This window comes from Chelonia mydas, chromosome 2 (genome assembly GCF_015237465.2).
Source record: "Chelonia mydas isolate rCheMyd1 chromosome 2, rCheMyd1.pri.v2, whole genome shotgun sequence".
NCBI classification, from domain to species: Eukaryota; Metazoa; Chordata; order Testudines; family Cheloniidae; genus Chelonia; species Chelonia mydas.
Genome location: NC_057850.1, coordinates 179,253 through 196,861, shown reverse-complemented (window position 1 = coordinate 196,861; position 17,609 = coordinate 179,253). Strand labels below are relative to the sequence as shown.

At 44.3% G+C, this 17,609-nt stretch overlaps 1 protein-coding gene across 9 annotated transcripts in view; it reads right to left on the bottom strand.

The window, feature by feature from the left end:
• MAPK15 (mitogen-activated protein kinase 15) overlaps positions 1 to 17,609 on the bottom strand; it is a 57,310-nt gene that overhangs the window by 18,024 nt on the left and 21,677 nt on the right. For all 9 annotated transcript variants that reach the window (XM_043538865.1, XM_043538868.1, XM_037891678.2 and 6 more), the window contains exons 9-10: positions 1,614 to 1,751; positions 1,194 to 1,299 (exon numbers count right to left, since the gene is read on the bottom strand). In XM_043538865.1, the coding sequence (XP_043394800.1) occupies positions 1,194 to 1,299; positions 1,614 to 1,751 (244 nt within the window). The remainder of the gene's footprint in view (positions 1 to 1,193; positions 1,300 to 1,613; positions 1,752 to 17,609) is intronic.

Sequence of the window (17,609 nt, the reverse complement as noted above, 5' to 3'; positions counted from 1 at the left end):
TTACCATATCATTATAAAATAAATCAATTGAAATATAATTACTGTACTTACATTTCAGTGTATAGTATATAGAGCAGTATAAACAAGTCATTATCTGTATGCAATTTTAGTTTGGACTGACTTCACTAGTGCTTTTAATGTAACCTGTTGTAAAACTAGGCAAATATCTAGATAAGTTGATGTACCCCCTGGAAGACCTCTGCATACTTCCAGGGATACATGTACCCCTGGTTGAGAACCACTGATTTAGCCCTTCTCATAACACAAGAACTAGGGGTCACCAATGAAATTAATAGGCAGGAGGTTTAAAACAAATAAAAGGAAGTATTTCTTCACACAATGCACAGTCAACCAGCGGAACTCCTTGTCAGAGGATGTTGTGAAGGCCAAGACTATAGCAGGGTTCAGAAAAGAACTAGATAAGTTCATGGAGGATAGGTCCATCAATGGCTATTAGCCAGGATGGGCAGGGATGCAAAACCATGCTCTGAAGTGTCCCTAGCCTCTGTTTGCCAGAAGTTGGGATTGGGTGATGGGATGGATCACTTGATGATTGCCCTGTTCTTTCATTCCCTCTGAAGCACCTGGTATTGGCCATTGTCACAAAACAGTATACTGGGCTAGATGGACCATTGGTCTGACCCAGTATGGCCGTTCTTATGTTCTTGTCTTGATTATGATGTCATCCTTCTCTCTGCTCTTCCCAACTTCCACATCAACCCATTCTAGGCCATACAAAATAATTCTGCTAAGATCATCTTTGGACACTGTTCTGATCTTATCAGCCGCTCTTTGAATCCCTCCACTGACTGTCCTTCCGCTTTATCTCATTGCTTAGTGACATACTTCTTTGTATGCAGCCAAGAATTTCATTGGCATTTTTACTATTCTATTGAACTGCAAATTCAAGTCTAATTTACTTTCCACCATCAAACCTCAGTCTCTCTCAGACATTCCTTCTCCACATATATCTCCCTCCAACTGAGAATGTGGCTTTCAAGTTATTTTCCCTCCCACCCCCCAAGATATAGCAGCATGGGACAGTATGATGAGCAAGGTCAGGTATAAGTGCAGGACTAGGGGTGAGTGGAAGGTGAATGGAAGGAGGAGATAGGTAGGATTGAATGTCTGTGGAAAGGGTGGCAGGTAATCTGGAGAAGTAGTGTTATGGGAAGCAGAATAAGAGGAGCTACCTCATACAGTTTATTGCGATATTCTGCCACAGACAACTGGATATCGTCATCTAAAGGAAGAATCACATCGTAGTCCAGAGAGGGCTCCTTGGCGGGGCAGTGGAACCTACCAAGAAGATATCAAATATGTGACGAAATCTGAGAGTGAACACACACAAAAAAACACAACAGGAGAGGTGCTAGATATTAATAGATTTTAAGGCTACAGTGAAAGCTAAAACAGAGAGAGAGAGTGAGAGATCTGAAATATCACATACTAAAGGCACACTCACCTTTTCACATGAAGAGGAGGAGAAAGCGGATTGAAAACTACCATTACCTTCACCATTTCACATGGCAGAAGGGAAACTTGTGCTGGTAGCAGCCACACAACAGGCTTGGAGCGGGGGTTGGGAAATGTCACACTGGCAATGCCCTCACCTTTTCACATAGGGATGTTGCAGGGCCTCTTCTGCAGTCAGCCGTTTGTCAGGGTTAAATACTAAGAGCCTCTTTAAAAGGTCCAAGGCATGAGGGGGGATAGAGGAGGGTAAAATTTCCTCAATTGTCACTCGCCGTCTGAAAGGCAAGAATCAAAGTTGTAGCTCCCAGTGCCCAATTTCACTGCAAAACCCTGTATCTCAATCCTGGGAATCTCATGGAGGTAACTCCTAACCCCAGATTTCACTCCCAAGGAGTGGTTCATGACTAATACTACGGTTTTGTCATGGATATTTTTAGTAAAAGTCAGGGACAGGTCACGGGCAATAAACAAAAAAAATCACAGAAGCCGTGACCTGTCCCTGACTTTTACTAAAAACATCCCTGACAAAGGGAGGGAGGAGGGTCCAGCACCCTGGCCCTTCCCACCACAGTGGCTGGGAGCTGCAGAGACCCGATTGCCCAGTGGCTGGGAGGAGTCCCCCCCCGCTGGCTTGTGGGACTGGGAGCTGCAGGAGGGGGGTCCCCCACTGCCTGCAGAGGCAGGGTACCTGCAGGGAGGCTCCTGCCAGCAGTGGAGTCTGAGGATCTCCAGGGGGCCACTGCTGGCTGGGAGCTGCGGGGGGTCCCGCTGCCCAAGGAGGCTGGGTGGCTGCAGGGTCCTCAATGTCACAGAGGTCGCTGGAAGTCAGAGTCTGTGACTTCTGTAACCTAATCTTAGCTTTTGTCATGACCCAGCCATACACTGTCATGCTCAAATAACTAGATTATTGTGAGGTCTCAAACCTAGCTAGGTAATGACATGGAAACATTTTTCTGTGTTACTAAGAGTTAGAAAACTAAGCAAAGAAACATGAGCAAAACATCTTTGTTAGGAATTTATGACAGAAGTAAACTGCTAGGAACACATACATAAAAACTGATATAAATTTTTTAAAAGTCAGTTCAAATTAAAAAACCTTCATTACAAAAATAAAATCACTATTTTTAACTATGTTGCAATGTCATGGTAATGACCGTCTGGGTGACTGGACTGGGGGTGCCAGAGTAGGGGAGGTGAAGAGGCTATGTTAGGCCTCCTACTTTTGAAAGTGGACAGGTCTGGCCAGTATGCTTTTTGCCACAGGCCTGGCCCAGCCCCCTGCCCTTCTTTTTCTTCCCATGGGCCCACCCCCTGGCCAGGCCGGAAGCTGGAGCCTGGGCAGCTGTGGGGAGCCATGGACCCTCCACCAGCCCAGGGTAGGGGGTTCCCACGAGCAGCCCCCGATCCATGTTCCTGCGGCCTGGGACCCCTGCCCAGGAAAGATAGAGTGTCCGCAGCTCTCCGAGCAGCTCTTACCATGGCCTAGCTGCTGCTCTTTAGGCCCCGGGCCCCCTCGTCCAAGCCACCCTGGAAGCCGGAGCTAGGCTGGGGTAAGAGCTGCGCAGGCACCCGTGGGGAGCGGCAGACCCTCCACCTGCCCTGGGTGGGGGGTACAGGGGGTGGGGACATGGGCAGGGGGATGCTCTCAGCTGCCCCCACCCCAGGCAAGTGGAGGGGCCCACGCTCCCTGACCCAGCTCCAGCTTGGCTGGGGAGCAGGGCCTTGTGGGAAAGAGGAGGGGCAAGGGCGGAGCCATGGCAGGGGCGGGGCCTTGTGCCCCCCTCTTCTGGGAAGAATCCATCACCTCTAGACTGGATACTGAACAGTATCATCTCTCCATTTGTCACAAGTCCTTCTGCTTATTTGTATTTATCTGTTTTTGTTGTGTGAAAGGGATGGTTAGTGGTTATGGTGTTCTTTGAACATAATGATTCATATTATATAATGAATGTGATACTTTGATGTTGACACACACATACAGTAGTCAGAGTTAAAGTTGCAAGGGAAAAGAACAGCTACTTACCTTACAATAACTGTGGTTTGAGACAATTTATCTGTGTGGATCCCTTCCAAGGTACACATGCACCTCACGAATGAGAGATCAGAATTTTTGACCAGCAGTGTCTATCGGGGCGTGCCTGCACCCTGCATATCTTTCTGCCTCTCCACTGCCCTTCAATTCCCTAATTCAGAAACCCTATTAGGATAAGACTCAGAAATAGGGATGGGTGGTGGATCGTGGGATCTCATGAACAAAATATCTCTACGAACCAAATTACTATAAGGTAAGTAACTGTTCCTTCCTCTTTGAGTCCTTGTATGCATGGATCCCACTCAAGGTGACTAGTTAGCAATATCCAATTAGTAGTAGGAGGAACTGAAGCCAATTCAGTGCATTATACAAAATTGTTTATGAAAGCAAGCAAAATTTGGAGACACACTGGATTGCTTAAGTTAAAGAAGTGGAACAAGAGGTCCTCAAGTTCCTGGAAGTGTCATGGGTTGCCATGACAATTAGATAAAAGATTTTAAAAATGGGAGGAAATATTTATAGTTCAAATAACTTTTGTTTAAATTGGTTAATTTCATCAGAATATGGTTGTCATCTCTCCTTGGACATCATTTATATAGGGGCCACTGTGACAGACAACAGGACAGTGAATTAGGAGGAAGTTTCACCATCATGGCTGCTACTAGTCTCCCAGTGTCCTGGGATCCACTAAGACACCACTGAGACTTTATTATCCTGATCCTGAAAGGTGTCTCTGGCTTGATCTGGTCAGGACATTACCCCATCCACCAGCTTCAACTAAATCTTGACCACCACCTAGAATTGGCACTCTGGGTTCCAGCTGTCACCCCGGGTTCCAGCTGTCACCCCGTCCCTGGAGTGTCATTTTCCTTCCCCACCCTTTTTCCTCCTCTTTCCTATCTTTTTTTTTGTCTGATAAGAGTCTGATTTAGCCTCCAAGAAAACTCCACCTTTTGTAATATTGCTGTGACCAGGGAAGCAGCTAAAAGTAATGTCCTAAATAGCCCAATGCTGGTAAAAGTTTGCCAATCTTAAGAGTGGCTGATAAGACCATGTGCTGGGCCTATCATTTCCCAGCACCTGGACTGCAAGGGAAATAAAGTGTTAGAGACAGAAGCTGCATTTTCTATCTTTGCTGATCTTTTCTCTCCCTTTTTCAGCAAGTTGTCTGGCTTTGTCTTAAAGAAAAGATGATTGGACTTCAACAACAACTACCAAAGACCATCTTAACTCTCTCTCTCTCTTTCCCCCAAAAGAGACAGTTAATACCATCTTTAATATGATCTAAGACTTTCAAGCGGAGATCTTCTGCTATAAAAGACTATACTGTGACATTATTGACATGAACTGTGACCGCATAGATCATTGTTTCAACCAGGGTCCTATGGTTGCACCAGGTCTTGTACAGAGGAGGTCAAGTGGGGTGTCTATGGCAAGGTTGTAGTTTTCTGGTTATGATTATGCTATCTGTATGCATGTTTCATTTATGCATTTAAAGTTACAAGTATTGGCTCTATACTGTCTGTATTTCAAACTTGTGCTATGCTTCTGGGTGACACCCCAGACAATTTGGTATCAGCACTGTCTAGCCTGCTTGATAGCCCATTAAGCACCATCAGCTATTCAACTGACCCACTGAGAGAAGGTATATACACCTTGTGACTCAGCAAGGCAGGCAGGGACATGCTAAGTTTTTTCCATGCCATGTGCTGGAGAGCTTGTCTTTGAAACAAAGAAAGCAGAGCCCACATGCCAAGAGATTATAAAAGGCTGCTGCATCTCCTTCATCTTGTCTTCAATCCTGCTTCTTACTTCTGGAGGAACCTTACTACAAATGGAAGCTTTAAACAAAGGATTGAATGACCCATCCCAGCTGTGGATGTACTCCAGAGATTTGATTTGAGTCTGCAGTTTATTCCATCACTGCTACAAGCCTGAACCAAGAACTTTGCCATTACTGTATGTAACTGATTCCATTTAACCAATTTTTAGCTCTCATCTATATTTTTTTCTTTTATGAATAAACCTTTAGATTCTAAAAGATTGGCAACAGCAAGATTTGTGGGTAAGATCCAACTTGTATATTGATCTGGGTCTGGGGCTTGGTCCTTTGGGATCAGGAGAACCTTTTTTTCCTTTCACTGGGGTATTGCTTTTCATAACCATTCATCCCCATAACAAGTGGCACTGGTGTGATACTAAGAAACTGGACTGTCTAAGGGCATTGCTTGTATGACTTATGGTTAGCCAGTGGGGTAAAACCAAAGTCCTCCCTGTCTGGCTGGTTTGGCATGCCTTAGAAGTGGAGAAACCCCAGCCTTAGGCTGTAACTGCCCTGCTCCAAGCAATTTGTCCTGAATTGATACTCTCAGAAGAGTCCCACCAAAGGCAGCATCGTTACAGTAACCAAACACTTAACTGACACTGGACTTTGGGAGACACCAATCCACATCTGGGCTTTCCTGGGAACGTTCAAACTAACATGTAAACAATGGCATTGGACTGCAAAAAGCTGAATCATTCATGGACATGTGACTTGCCCAGGTGGCTACAAACTCCATCCTGTTGCTGTGACTTCGCACAGAAGAACAAAGGGGTTTCCGCCCACAAGAGAGAGACTATAAAAGGCCCTGGAAGCCTCTCCATTTTGTCTTCAGCTGGCTAAAGAGATGGCCTCTCCACCCCCAAGAGATGCCTGAAAGAAACTGGAACAAAGGACAGTAACTACAGGGAGTGTGAGTGATTGCTGGACCCGGACTAGGAAGGAGTCCAGTCTGTGAAAGAAGCTTATGGAACATCTCTGGAGGTGAGATTATCTGTCATCAGTTTCTTAATGCATTAGACTTAGACTTGCGTGTTTTGTTTTATTTTTCTTGGTAACTTATTTTGTTCTGTCTGTTATTACTTGGAACCACTTAAATCCTACCTTTTATATTTAATAAAATCACTTTTGCTTATTAATTGACCCAGATAAGTAATTAATACCTGGGGGAGCAAACAGCTGTGCATATCTCTCTATCAGTGTTAGAGAGGGTGGACAATTTATGAGTTTACCCTGTATAAGCTTTATACAGAGTAAAACAGATTTATTTGGGGTTTGGATTCCATTGGGAGCTGGGTCTCTGGTTGCTAGAGACAGGAGTTAAGTCTTCAGTGTTTTCAGTTAAGTCTGCAGCTTTGGGGCACATGGTTCAGACTCTGTGTCTGTGTTAGAACAGACTGGCGTGTCTGGCTCGACAAGGCAGGGTTCTTGAGGCCCAAACTGGCAGAGAAAATGGGCTCAGAGGTAGTCTCAGCACATCGGGTAACAGTCCCAAGGGGGTTTCTGTGATCGAACCCATCACATATATAGCAAAAGGGAAAGGGAATAAGGAAAATTCTTTAAATAAAAGTCTTACTTAAGTCTTTAACTCCCCTTTTCCTATGTGTTCAACAAGATGTTAAAATGTTTTCAATGGTGGCTGTTACAACTGGGGTAAACCAGCAATAACTTGACACAAACCACAAAACATGCTTAATGTTGCATCACTAAGCAAGGATTTTATTAACAGCTTATCCCTTGTTGGGCCCCAAATACCCCCTGTGGCAGTGCACCCCATATTTATCATAATAATATCACTATGAAGATGACATAATTATGATGTATTTTATGCAAGATAAGTCATGTGAGGTGTCATTGGAAAAGTAATGATTTGCAGAACATGGTTATCCTATCTGTATGCATATATGATTTATCTGAAGTTATGAATATTTACTATGTATCTGTATTTCAAATGTAGTTACACCTGGGTAATGCCCACTAGACAAGATGCTTTTAGTTTAGATCGTGGGTGGGGAAGGGCCTATTCAGGGCAATTGGCCATTAAGAAAAAGCAATAGGTCTTAGGAGAAGCTTATCGCCCACCTGGTGAGGAGCCTTCCTGGGAACACTCCAAACAGCCTGTGAGTAATGGCTACTATGACTCTACAAGGGCACATGGTCAGACCACATGATGCTGGCCTCCATCTTGGGATGTCAGTATTTTTCCACAGACTGGCCTGGGAACCAAGCTTTGAAACAAAGGGTTCTCACCATATGCAAAAGCCCTATAAAGCAGGGAGTGACTGTGACGTTGCACTCCATATGTTTATGGAAATATGCTTATGAGTGTAAATATAATGTAACTGGAATATACTTTATGCAAAAGGTATCATTACAAAGCTTATAATCTACTGAGTGTGTTCATCCTATTTGTATGAATGTATCATTCTTGTATCTGAAGCTAGAAATATAAAGTATTACTCTGAAGTTCTATTTTAATTATGCAAAGAGTGGGCCATTAATGATGCCTTGGAATCTTGATGGCTCCCATTAACTAGGATAATTGGTTGTAAATGGCTCTCTTTACTTGTAAGCCTTCCTGTATACACGGTGGGTGCCAGCCAGCGAGTAATGAAGTCTCACAGTACATGTGAGCATGACACATGATCCTGGAATCCATCTTAAACCTGGTGCTTTTCCATTTAGAAGGCAGGCTGGGAACCCAGAGAGAAATGTTTGGCACAAGGCGGGAATCCTATAATGGGGGGGGGAAGAACAAAACAAAGGGGGTTGCTGGTCATGAGAAATCCCCAAGTTACCACCTGAGTTGGAACTAACAAGAACTGTACTGGGGAAAGGATTGGACCCAGACTAGGAAGAAGTCTAGTCTGTGAAAAAAGCTTATTGGAACATCTCTGAGGGCGAGATTTACCTATAAGCAGTTTCTTAAATGTATTAGGCTTAGACTTGCGTGTTTTGTTTTATTTTGCTTGGTAACTTACTTTGTTTGGTCTGTTATTACTTGAAACAACTTAAATCCTACTTTTTATACTTAATAAAATCACTTGTTTATTAATTAACCCAAAGTGATTAATACCTGGGGGAGCAAACAGCTGTACATCTCTCTTTCTATCGGTATTATAGAGGGTAGACAGTTAATGAGTTTACCCTGTATAAGCTTTATACAGAGTAAAAAGGATTTATTTGGGGTTTGGATCCCATTGGGAGCTGGGTGCTGGAGATAGGTGACTTGCCGAACAGTTTTTGGTTAAAATGTGCAGCTTTAGGGGCATGGATCAGACCTAGGTCTGTGTTGTAGCAAACTGGTATGTCTGGCTCAACAAGGCAGGGGTCTGGAGTCCCAAGCTGGCAGTGGAAAATGGGCTCAGAGGTAATTTCAGCACATCAGGTGACAGTCCCGGGCGGGGGGGGGAAGGAGGGGGTATCTCTGTGGCCGAACCCATCAGTGACATCAGCTCATGTTCTTCACTCCCCACACAAAAAAGAGTGCTCCTGAAACCCGGGAGCTTTGTGAACAAGGGCCGCTAACAGGGAGTTTCGAGAGGGAGTTTGAAAGGGGAGTAGGAAGGGGGCAAGGTACATTTGCCATTCTTAAAACCTTTACACTAAGCTATAATCAAAACGTCTTGATTTAAAACAAACCCTATCATTAACCTCGGTAAGTGTAAGAGAAAATGCAGGCAGAAGCCCAGCAGCAGAGTAAGGGCTATCCTGTTTATTGCACTCAGTATAGCATGTATGATTACCTGCCCTGTGGGTGAGTAGCATACGTGTGCATTCGGTGCAAGGAGCTCCTGCCCCTCAGAGACCGTTTACAGGCTTTGGAGGCTAGGATGGCAGAACTAGAGGAGCTAAGGGAGGCAGGGAGGTATGTTGATGAGGCTTTCCAGGACACTGTAGATTTGTCCCACCTCCAATCAGACAGCCCCTGCGCTGTTAAGGAGGATGGAAGGCCCAGAGGACAGCAGGCAACAGGAACAGAAGGAAACCTTCCCATAGTTGGGACCCTCCTTCCAGATGATGTTGGGGTACCTCTCGCACTGAGGTTACCCCTCAGGGGGAAGGAACTCCACTCATTAGGAAAAGGCAGGTGTTAGTAATGGGAGATTCGATCATTAGAAGCAGATAGCTGGGTTTGTGATGACCAGGAGAACCTTATGGTGATTTGCCAGCCTGGTGTGAAGGTTGCGGATCTCTCAAGGCATATAGACAGACTTATGTCTAGTGCTGGGGAGGAGCTGATGGTCATAGTACATGACACAGAATCATAGAATATCAGGGTTAGAAGGGACCTCAGGAGGTCATCTAGTCCAACCCCCTGCTCAAAGCAGGGCTAATCCCCAACTAAATCATCCCAGCCAAGGCTCTGTCAAGCCTGACCTTAAAAATATCTAAGGAAGGAGATTCCACCACCTCCTGAGGTAACGCATTTCAGTGTTTCACCACCCTCCTAGTGAAAAAGTTTTTCCTAATATCCAATCTAAACCTCCCCCACTGCAACTTGAGACCATTACTCCTTGTTCTGTCATCAGCTACCACTGAGAACAGTCTAGATCCATCCTCTTTGGAACCCCCTTTCAGGGAGTTGAAAGCAGCTATCAAATCCCCCCTCATTCTTCTCTTCTGCAGACTAAACAATCCCAGTTCCCTCAGTCTCTCCTCATAAGTCATGTGTTCCAGTCCCCTAATCATTTTTGTTGCCCTCCGCTGGACTCTTTCCAATTTTTCCACATCCTTCTTGTAGTGTGGGGCCCAAAACTGGACACAGTACTCCAGGTGAGGCCTCACCAATGTCGAATAGAGGGGAACGATCACGTCCCTCGATCTGCTGGCAATGCCCCTACTTATACAGCCCAAAATGCCATTGGCCTTCTTGGCAACAAGGGCACACTGTTGACTCATATCCAGCTTCTCGTCCGCTGTAACCCCTAGGTCCTTTTCTGCAGAACTGCTGCCGAGCCATTCGGTCCCTAGTCTGTAGCGGTGCATGGGATTCTTCCGTCCTAAGTGCAGGACTCTGCACTTGTCCTTGTTGAACCTCATCAGATTTCTTTTGGCCCAATCCTCTAATTTGTCTAGGGCCCTCTGTATCCTATCCCTCCCCTCCAGCATAGGGAAGGGTAGGAGAGACGTCCTGGAGGCCAAATTTAGGCTGCTAGGAAAGAGACTGAAATCCAGGACCTCTATGGTGGCATCCTCAGAAATGCTACCAGTTCCACGTACAGGGCCAGGTAGGCAGGCAGAGCTTCGGAGTCTCAATGCGTGGATGAGACGATGGTGTAGACAGGAGAAGTTTAGATTTATTAGGAACTGGGGAAACTTTTGGGATAGGGGGAGCCTATACAGGAAGGATGGGCTCCACCTAAACCAAAGTGGATCCAGACTGCTGGCACTTCACATTAAAAACTTGCAGAGCAGTTTTTAAACTAAGAGATGGGGGAAAGCTGATTGCTGCAGAGGAGCATGTGGATTGGACAGAGACTTCTCTTAGAGGAGAGTCTATTGATAGAGAGATTCTCTAGGTTTTAGGAAGGAGGGGGGGGATGAAAGAGGACAAAGTATGGGCCAGATCAGACAAGAAACATTCACATAAAGAATCTGATACATCAGAAAAGGGCAGATAAACAGTGACAAGTTTTTTAAAGTGCTTGTACACAAATGCTAGAAGTCTAAATAATAAGATGGGTTAATATGAGGCACTCTAGTTCAAGGAGGATATTGATATAATAGGCATCACAGAAACCTGGTGGAGTGAGGACAATCAATGGGACACCATCATTCCGGGGTATAAGATATATCAGAAGGACAGAACAGGTCATGCAGGGGGCGGAAGAGTGGCACTATATGTGAAAGAAAATGTAGACTCAAGTGAAATAAAAATCTTAAATGAATCCACATGTTCTATAGAATCTCTATGAATAGTAATTCCATGCTCTAATAGATCCCTACTGTTCTATTCTTAACGACCACCTGACCAGGACAGTGATAGTGACGATGAAATGCTAAGGGAGATTAGAGAGGCTATCAAAATAAAGAACTCAATAATAGCGGGGGATTTCAATTATCCCCATACCGACTGGGTACATGTCACCTCAGGACAAAATGCAGAGACAAAATGTCTCGATACTTTAAATGACTGCTTCTTGGAGCAGCTGGTACAGGAACCCACAAGGGGAGAGGCAACTCTCTATCTAGTCCTGCGTGGGGCGCAGGATCTGGTCCAAGAGGTAACTATAACAGGACCGCTTGGAAATAGTGACCATAATATAACAACATTTAACATTCCTATGGTGGGAAGAACACTTCAACAGCCCAACACTGTGGCATTTAATTTCAGAAAGAGGAACTATGCAAAAATGAGGAGGCTAGTTAAACAGAAATTAAAAGATACAGTGACTAGAGGGAAATCCCTGCAAGCTGCATGGACACTTTTCAAAGACACCATAATAGAGGCCCAACTTAAATGTATACCCCAAATTAAAAAACACAGTAAATGAACTAAAAAAGAGCCACCGTGGCTTAACAACCATGTAAAAGAAGCAGTGAGAGAGAAAAAGGCATCTTTTAAAAAGTAGAAGTCAAATCCTAGTGAAGTAAATAGAAAGGAGCATAAACACTGCCAAATTAAATGTAAAAATGTAATAAGAAAAGCCAAAAAGGAGTTTGAAGAACAGCTAGCCAAAAACTCAGACGGTAATAACAAAATGTTTTTTAAGTACACCAGAAGCAGGAAGCCTGCTAAACAACCAGTGGGGCCCCTGGACGATCGAGATACAAAAGGAGGACTTAAAGACAGTAAAGTCATTGCGGAGAAACTAAATTAATTCTTTGCTTCAGTCTTCACGGCTGAGGATGTTAGGGAGATTCCCAAACATGAACCATCCTTTCTAGGTGACAGATCTGAGGAATTCTCACAGATTGAAGTGCCATTAGAGAAGGTTTTGGAATTAATTAAGAAACTTAACAGTAACAAGTCACCAGGACCAGATGGCATTCACCCAAGAGTTCTGAAAGAACTTAAATGTGAAATTGCGGAACTATTAACTATGGTTTGTATCCTGTCCTTTAAATCAGCTACTGTACCCAATGACTGGAAGATAGCTAATGTAAAGCCAATATTTTAAAAAGGGCTCTAGAGGTGATCCTGGCAATTACAGACCAGTAAGTCTAATGTCAGTACCGGGCAAATCAGTTGAAACAATAGTAAAGAATAAAATGGTCAGACACATAGAAGAACATAAACTGTTGCGCAAAAGTCAACATGGTTTCTGTAAAGGGAGATCATGTCTTACTAATCTATTACAGTTCTTTGAGGGAGTCAACAAACATGTGGACAAGGGGGATCCTGTGCACATAGTGTACTTAGATTTCCAGAAAGCCTTTGACAAGGTCCCTCACCAAAGGCTCTTGGGATAAGAGGGAAGATCCTTTCATGGATTGAGAACTGGTTAAAAGACAGGGAACAAAGGGAAGGAATAAATGGTAAATTTTCAGAATGGAGAGGGGTAACTAGTGGTGGTCCAAGGGTCAGTCCTAGGACCAATCCTATTCAACTTATTCATAAATGATCTTGAGAAATGGGTAAACAGCGAGGTGGGAAAGTTTGCAGATGATACTAAACTGCTCAAGATAGTTACAACGAAAGCAGACTGTGAAGAACTTCAAAAAGATCTCACAAAACTAAGTGATTGGGCAAACAAAATGGCAAATGAAATTTAATGTGGATAAATGTAGAGTAATGCACATTGGAAAAAACCACCCCAATTATACATACAATATGATGGGGGCTAATTTAGCGACAACTAATCAGGAGAAAGATCTTGGAGTCATCGTGGATAGTTCTCTGAAGACATCCACGCAGTGTGCAGTGGCGGTCAAAAAAGCAAACGGGATGTTAGGAATCATTAAAAAAGGGATAGAGAATAAGACGGAGAATATCTTATTGCCCTTATATAAATCCATGGTATGCCCACATCTTGAATACTGTGCACAGATGTGGTCCCCTCATCTCAAAAGAGATATACTGGCATTAGAAAAGGTTCAGAAAAGGGCAACTAAAATGATTAGGGGTTTGGAACGGGTCTCATATGAGGAGAGATTAAAGAGGATAGGACTTTTCAGCTTGGAAAAGAGAAGACTAAGGGGGAATATAATAGAGGTCTATAAAATCATGAGTGGTGTGGAGAAAGTGAATAAGGGAAAATTATTTACTTGTTCCCATAATATAAGAACTAGAGGCCACCAAGTGAAATTAATGGGTAGCAGGTTTAAAACAAATAAAAGGAAGTTCTTCTTCACTCAGCGCACAGTCAACCTACGGAACTCCTTGCCTGAGGAGGTTGTGACGGCGAGGACTATAGCAGGGTTTAAAAGAGAACTGGATAAATTCATGGAGGCTAAGTCCATTAATGGCTATTAGCCAGGATGGGTAAGGAATGGTGTCCCTAGCCTCTGTTTGTCAGAGGGTGGAGATGGATGGCAGGAGAGAGATCACTTGATCATTACCTGTTAGGTTCACTCCCTCTGGGGCACCTGGCATTGGCCACTGTCAGTAGACAGGATACTTGGCTGGATGGACCTTTGGTCTGACCCAGTATGGCTGTTCTTATGTTTCTTATGTTCTTAAACACCTGAGGAACAAAGACTGAACTGGGGGAAGTGCTGGATCCAGGCTAAAGGGATTTCTAGCCAGTGAATGAGACACCTGGGGATTCCAAGCTGTAAAGTAAGTGCAGCTTGCCCCTTAAGAATCTGCAGCCTGCTTGTATCATCTCTTAGGTTGAGAATCTGCTATTCATAGCCAGTCTATTTAGTATATTAAGCTTAGTTTGTGTTTTTTTGCTAAGTAATCTGCTTTGATCTGTTTACTATCACTTATAATCTACCTTGTGTAGTTAATAAACTTGTTTTTGTTTATCTAAACCAGGGGTGGGCAAACTACGGCCTGCAGGCCAGATCCAGTCTGTGGGATTGCATCCCGTGATGCCGCAGGCCCCGCACCGCTCTCAGAAGTGGCTGACACCACATCCCTGGGGGATAGAAAGTGGGGGGTGTGCCAGAGGCCTCCATGCCTTGCCCTTGCCTCCAGGCACCGCCCCCTGCAGCTCCCATTGGCTGGGAAGGGGGAACTGCGGCGAATGGGAGCTTTGGGAGAGGTACCTGGAGGCGTGGCAAGGGCAGCGCATGGAGCCCTGTGTCTCCGCTCCCACAGGGGCCACACAGGGACGTGGTTCCATCCGGTTCCCGGAGCGGTGCGGGGCCAGGGCAGGCAGGGAGCCTGCCCTGGCCCCGGTGTGCAACACTGCCATCCCGGAGCTGCTTTAGGTAAGTGGTGCTGGGCCACAGCCCGAACCCCTCCTGCACCCCGCCCCCCAAACTCCCTGCCTTAAGCCCCCAGCACCCCAACCCCCCTGCCGCACCCCAAACCTCTGCCCTGAGCCCCCTGCCACACCCCACACCCCTCCTGCACCCCAACCCCCTTCCCTGAGCCGCCTCATACACCCTGCACCTCTCCTCTCCCCCAATCCCTGGCCCTGAGACCATTCCTGCACACCGCACTCCCTCCCACACCCCAACCCCCTGCCCCACATACAATTTCCCCACCCAGATGCGGCCCTCAGCCCAAAAAGTTTTCCCACCCCTGATCTAAACCAGTGAGTTGGAGTGACGTGTATGGGAATCTTAGTTCAAGGGGAAAAGGCTGTTGCATATTCCTCTCCACGTTGGGGGAAGGGGTGAATTTTATGAGCTTATGCTGTACAGTTCCCTGTGCAGCACAAGACGGTATAATTTTGGGTTTATACTCCAGCGTAGGAGGGAGGAGGGGGGGAGAGAAGAAGGAGATGAGTCTGGAAAGCTGGGAAATTGGCTGCTGTCTGCTGCATGTATTTGAGTGGCTTCCGTGAAACTGCTCTCTCAGGTAGCTCAGTTTGGGTGTGTCGTGCCACCTGCTGTCGTGTTGGGTGATAATACGGCCTGGATTAGGCTGGCTGTGTCCCCAACCAGGGTGAGTAGGGCCAACCCAACTGAGCGATTAGAGGGGCCCCCGCAGTGCCCACAACTCCGAGACTGCACCCCGGGGTGACAACCAATCACACCCCATTATTATCCATCAGCACTTGTTGTGTTAAGGAGGTTCTGAAGCTTCAACCCTCACCCAAAGAATCAGTCAGGAAAGGCAAGGACAGACCTAAAAAGTTGCAATTCTCCAACAACAAAAATTCAAAAAACTGACTCCAACAAGAAACTGCAGAATTGGAATTAATTTGCAAACTGGACACCATTAAATTAGGCTTGAATAAAGACTGGGAGTGAATGGGTCATTACACAAAGTAAAAACTATTTCCCCATGCTAATTTTTCCCCTACTGTTACTCACACCTTCTTGTCAACTGTTTGAAATGGGCCATCCTGATTATCACTACTAACATTTTTTTTCCTCCTGCTGATAATAGCCCACCTTAATTGATTAGTCTCGTTACAGTTGGTATGGCAACACCCATTTTTTCCATATATATCTTCCTACTGTATTTTCCACTGCATGCAACCGATGAAGTGGGTTTTAGCCCATGAAAGCTTATGCCCGAATAAATTTGTTAGTCTCTAAGGTGCCACAAGTACTCCTCGTTTTTTTTCCTCCCATTAAGGTGTCGCAAAGGGCTGTGAACAGAAGGGGAAAAGCCTAAAGACCAAGGAAGGGATACTTGTAGTCACTTGTTTTAGACTAAGTAACATATGATGGGCTGTTGGTACAAATACACAGTGTTGAGGAAAAAGTGTTGAAACAAAAAGTTAAAGCTAAAATTACACTTTTGTCAGATAAAACTAAACAGTGTCACATTATAACAAAAACAAAAGTGTATCAACTGATCCTATAAAAAGTATAACCACCAAAATATTCTTAAATAAGAGGAAGCCATTTGCACCTCTCTCAAAAAAGGAGAAACAGAAGGAAAATGGAATGTAAGTGTGAGGTTAAGATTAACAGGTTTAAATCCAGATACTGGACTAGCCAGTATGTAGTTACAAAAAATATTCAGGGAAAGCACCAAGATGGAAGTTAAAAAGTTCTTCTGAGACATTGGTCAGCAGAAGCTGAGGACTGACAATTCAATATTTTGTTGCGAGGCAGAATTACCCCCAGGTCAAAGAACATCTCTACCTAAAAGAGGATTGTTTAGGACATACAAAGCTGTTCACCAGCTCCTGCAGAGAATTGAATCCAAAGTAGACTAGCCAAAACTAGTACCCAAAACTAGTCCATGGGAGAAGAACTGTGTCAAGGCAAACTAAAGAATTGTAAGATCCCATCTTACCCATCTGGAGATGTAACTACACCCAGACAGAAATTAAGCATTACTCCACACTAGTATTAAAAGCCTAAATGGAACAACATCTAAGATTGTATATCCAGATACAGGATCATCCAGAGAGGATGGTTCTACACTATTCTCAGTGGTAGAAAAGGACAGGACAAGGAGTAATGGTCTCAAGTTGCAGTGGGGGAGGTTTAGGTTGGATAGTAGGAAAAACTTTTTCACTAGGAGGGTGGTGAAACACTGGAATGCGTTACCTAGGGAGGTGGTAGAATCTCCTTCCTTAGAAGTTTTTAAGGTCAGGCTTGACAAAGCCCTGGCTGGGATGATTTGATTGGGGATTGGTCCTGCTTTGAGCAGGGGGTTGGACTAGATGACCTCCTGAGGTCCCTTCCAACCCTGATATTCTATGATATGTTACATGATTTTTAGCCAGATTTAAGGTAGACTAAGTTATCTGAAAACCCCTGCAGTTTGAAGAAAAAACAATTTCTAATAAGTAACTTTAAAGTTTTAGCATCTTTCTTAAAACAAATACAATAATAATAAATGTTTGTCTAAGGTAAACCTGTTCCTGTAACTAAAATTAATGCAAGGTAAAACTCCCCATAATGTGCACTTTGGTTGGTTTTACAGTGCAATGTATGAGCTAACAGAAGTGCACTGTGGTGTTGTAATGTGACATGCATTTTTACTGATTGCTTTTAATAAGTAGTAATAAAAGTGGAATTTTGCTTACTACAAGGGTGGAGTCCTGAATCCTCTGTCTTAAGCTATACAGAATTTTTAACGTGGGCTCTCTAAGAAAAATCAGGTTTCTAATAAAAATACATAAAGAAACTTTTCATAAATTTGAAATAAAAAAACCCCAACGTATTAGAGAGAACCAGCTATCCTCGACTTCATAATCTTAAGAGTATAACCAGCACAAAGAATACAAGGGAATGTTCTACTTTTGACAACAT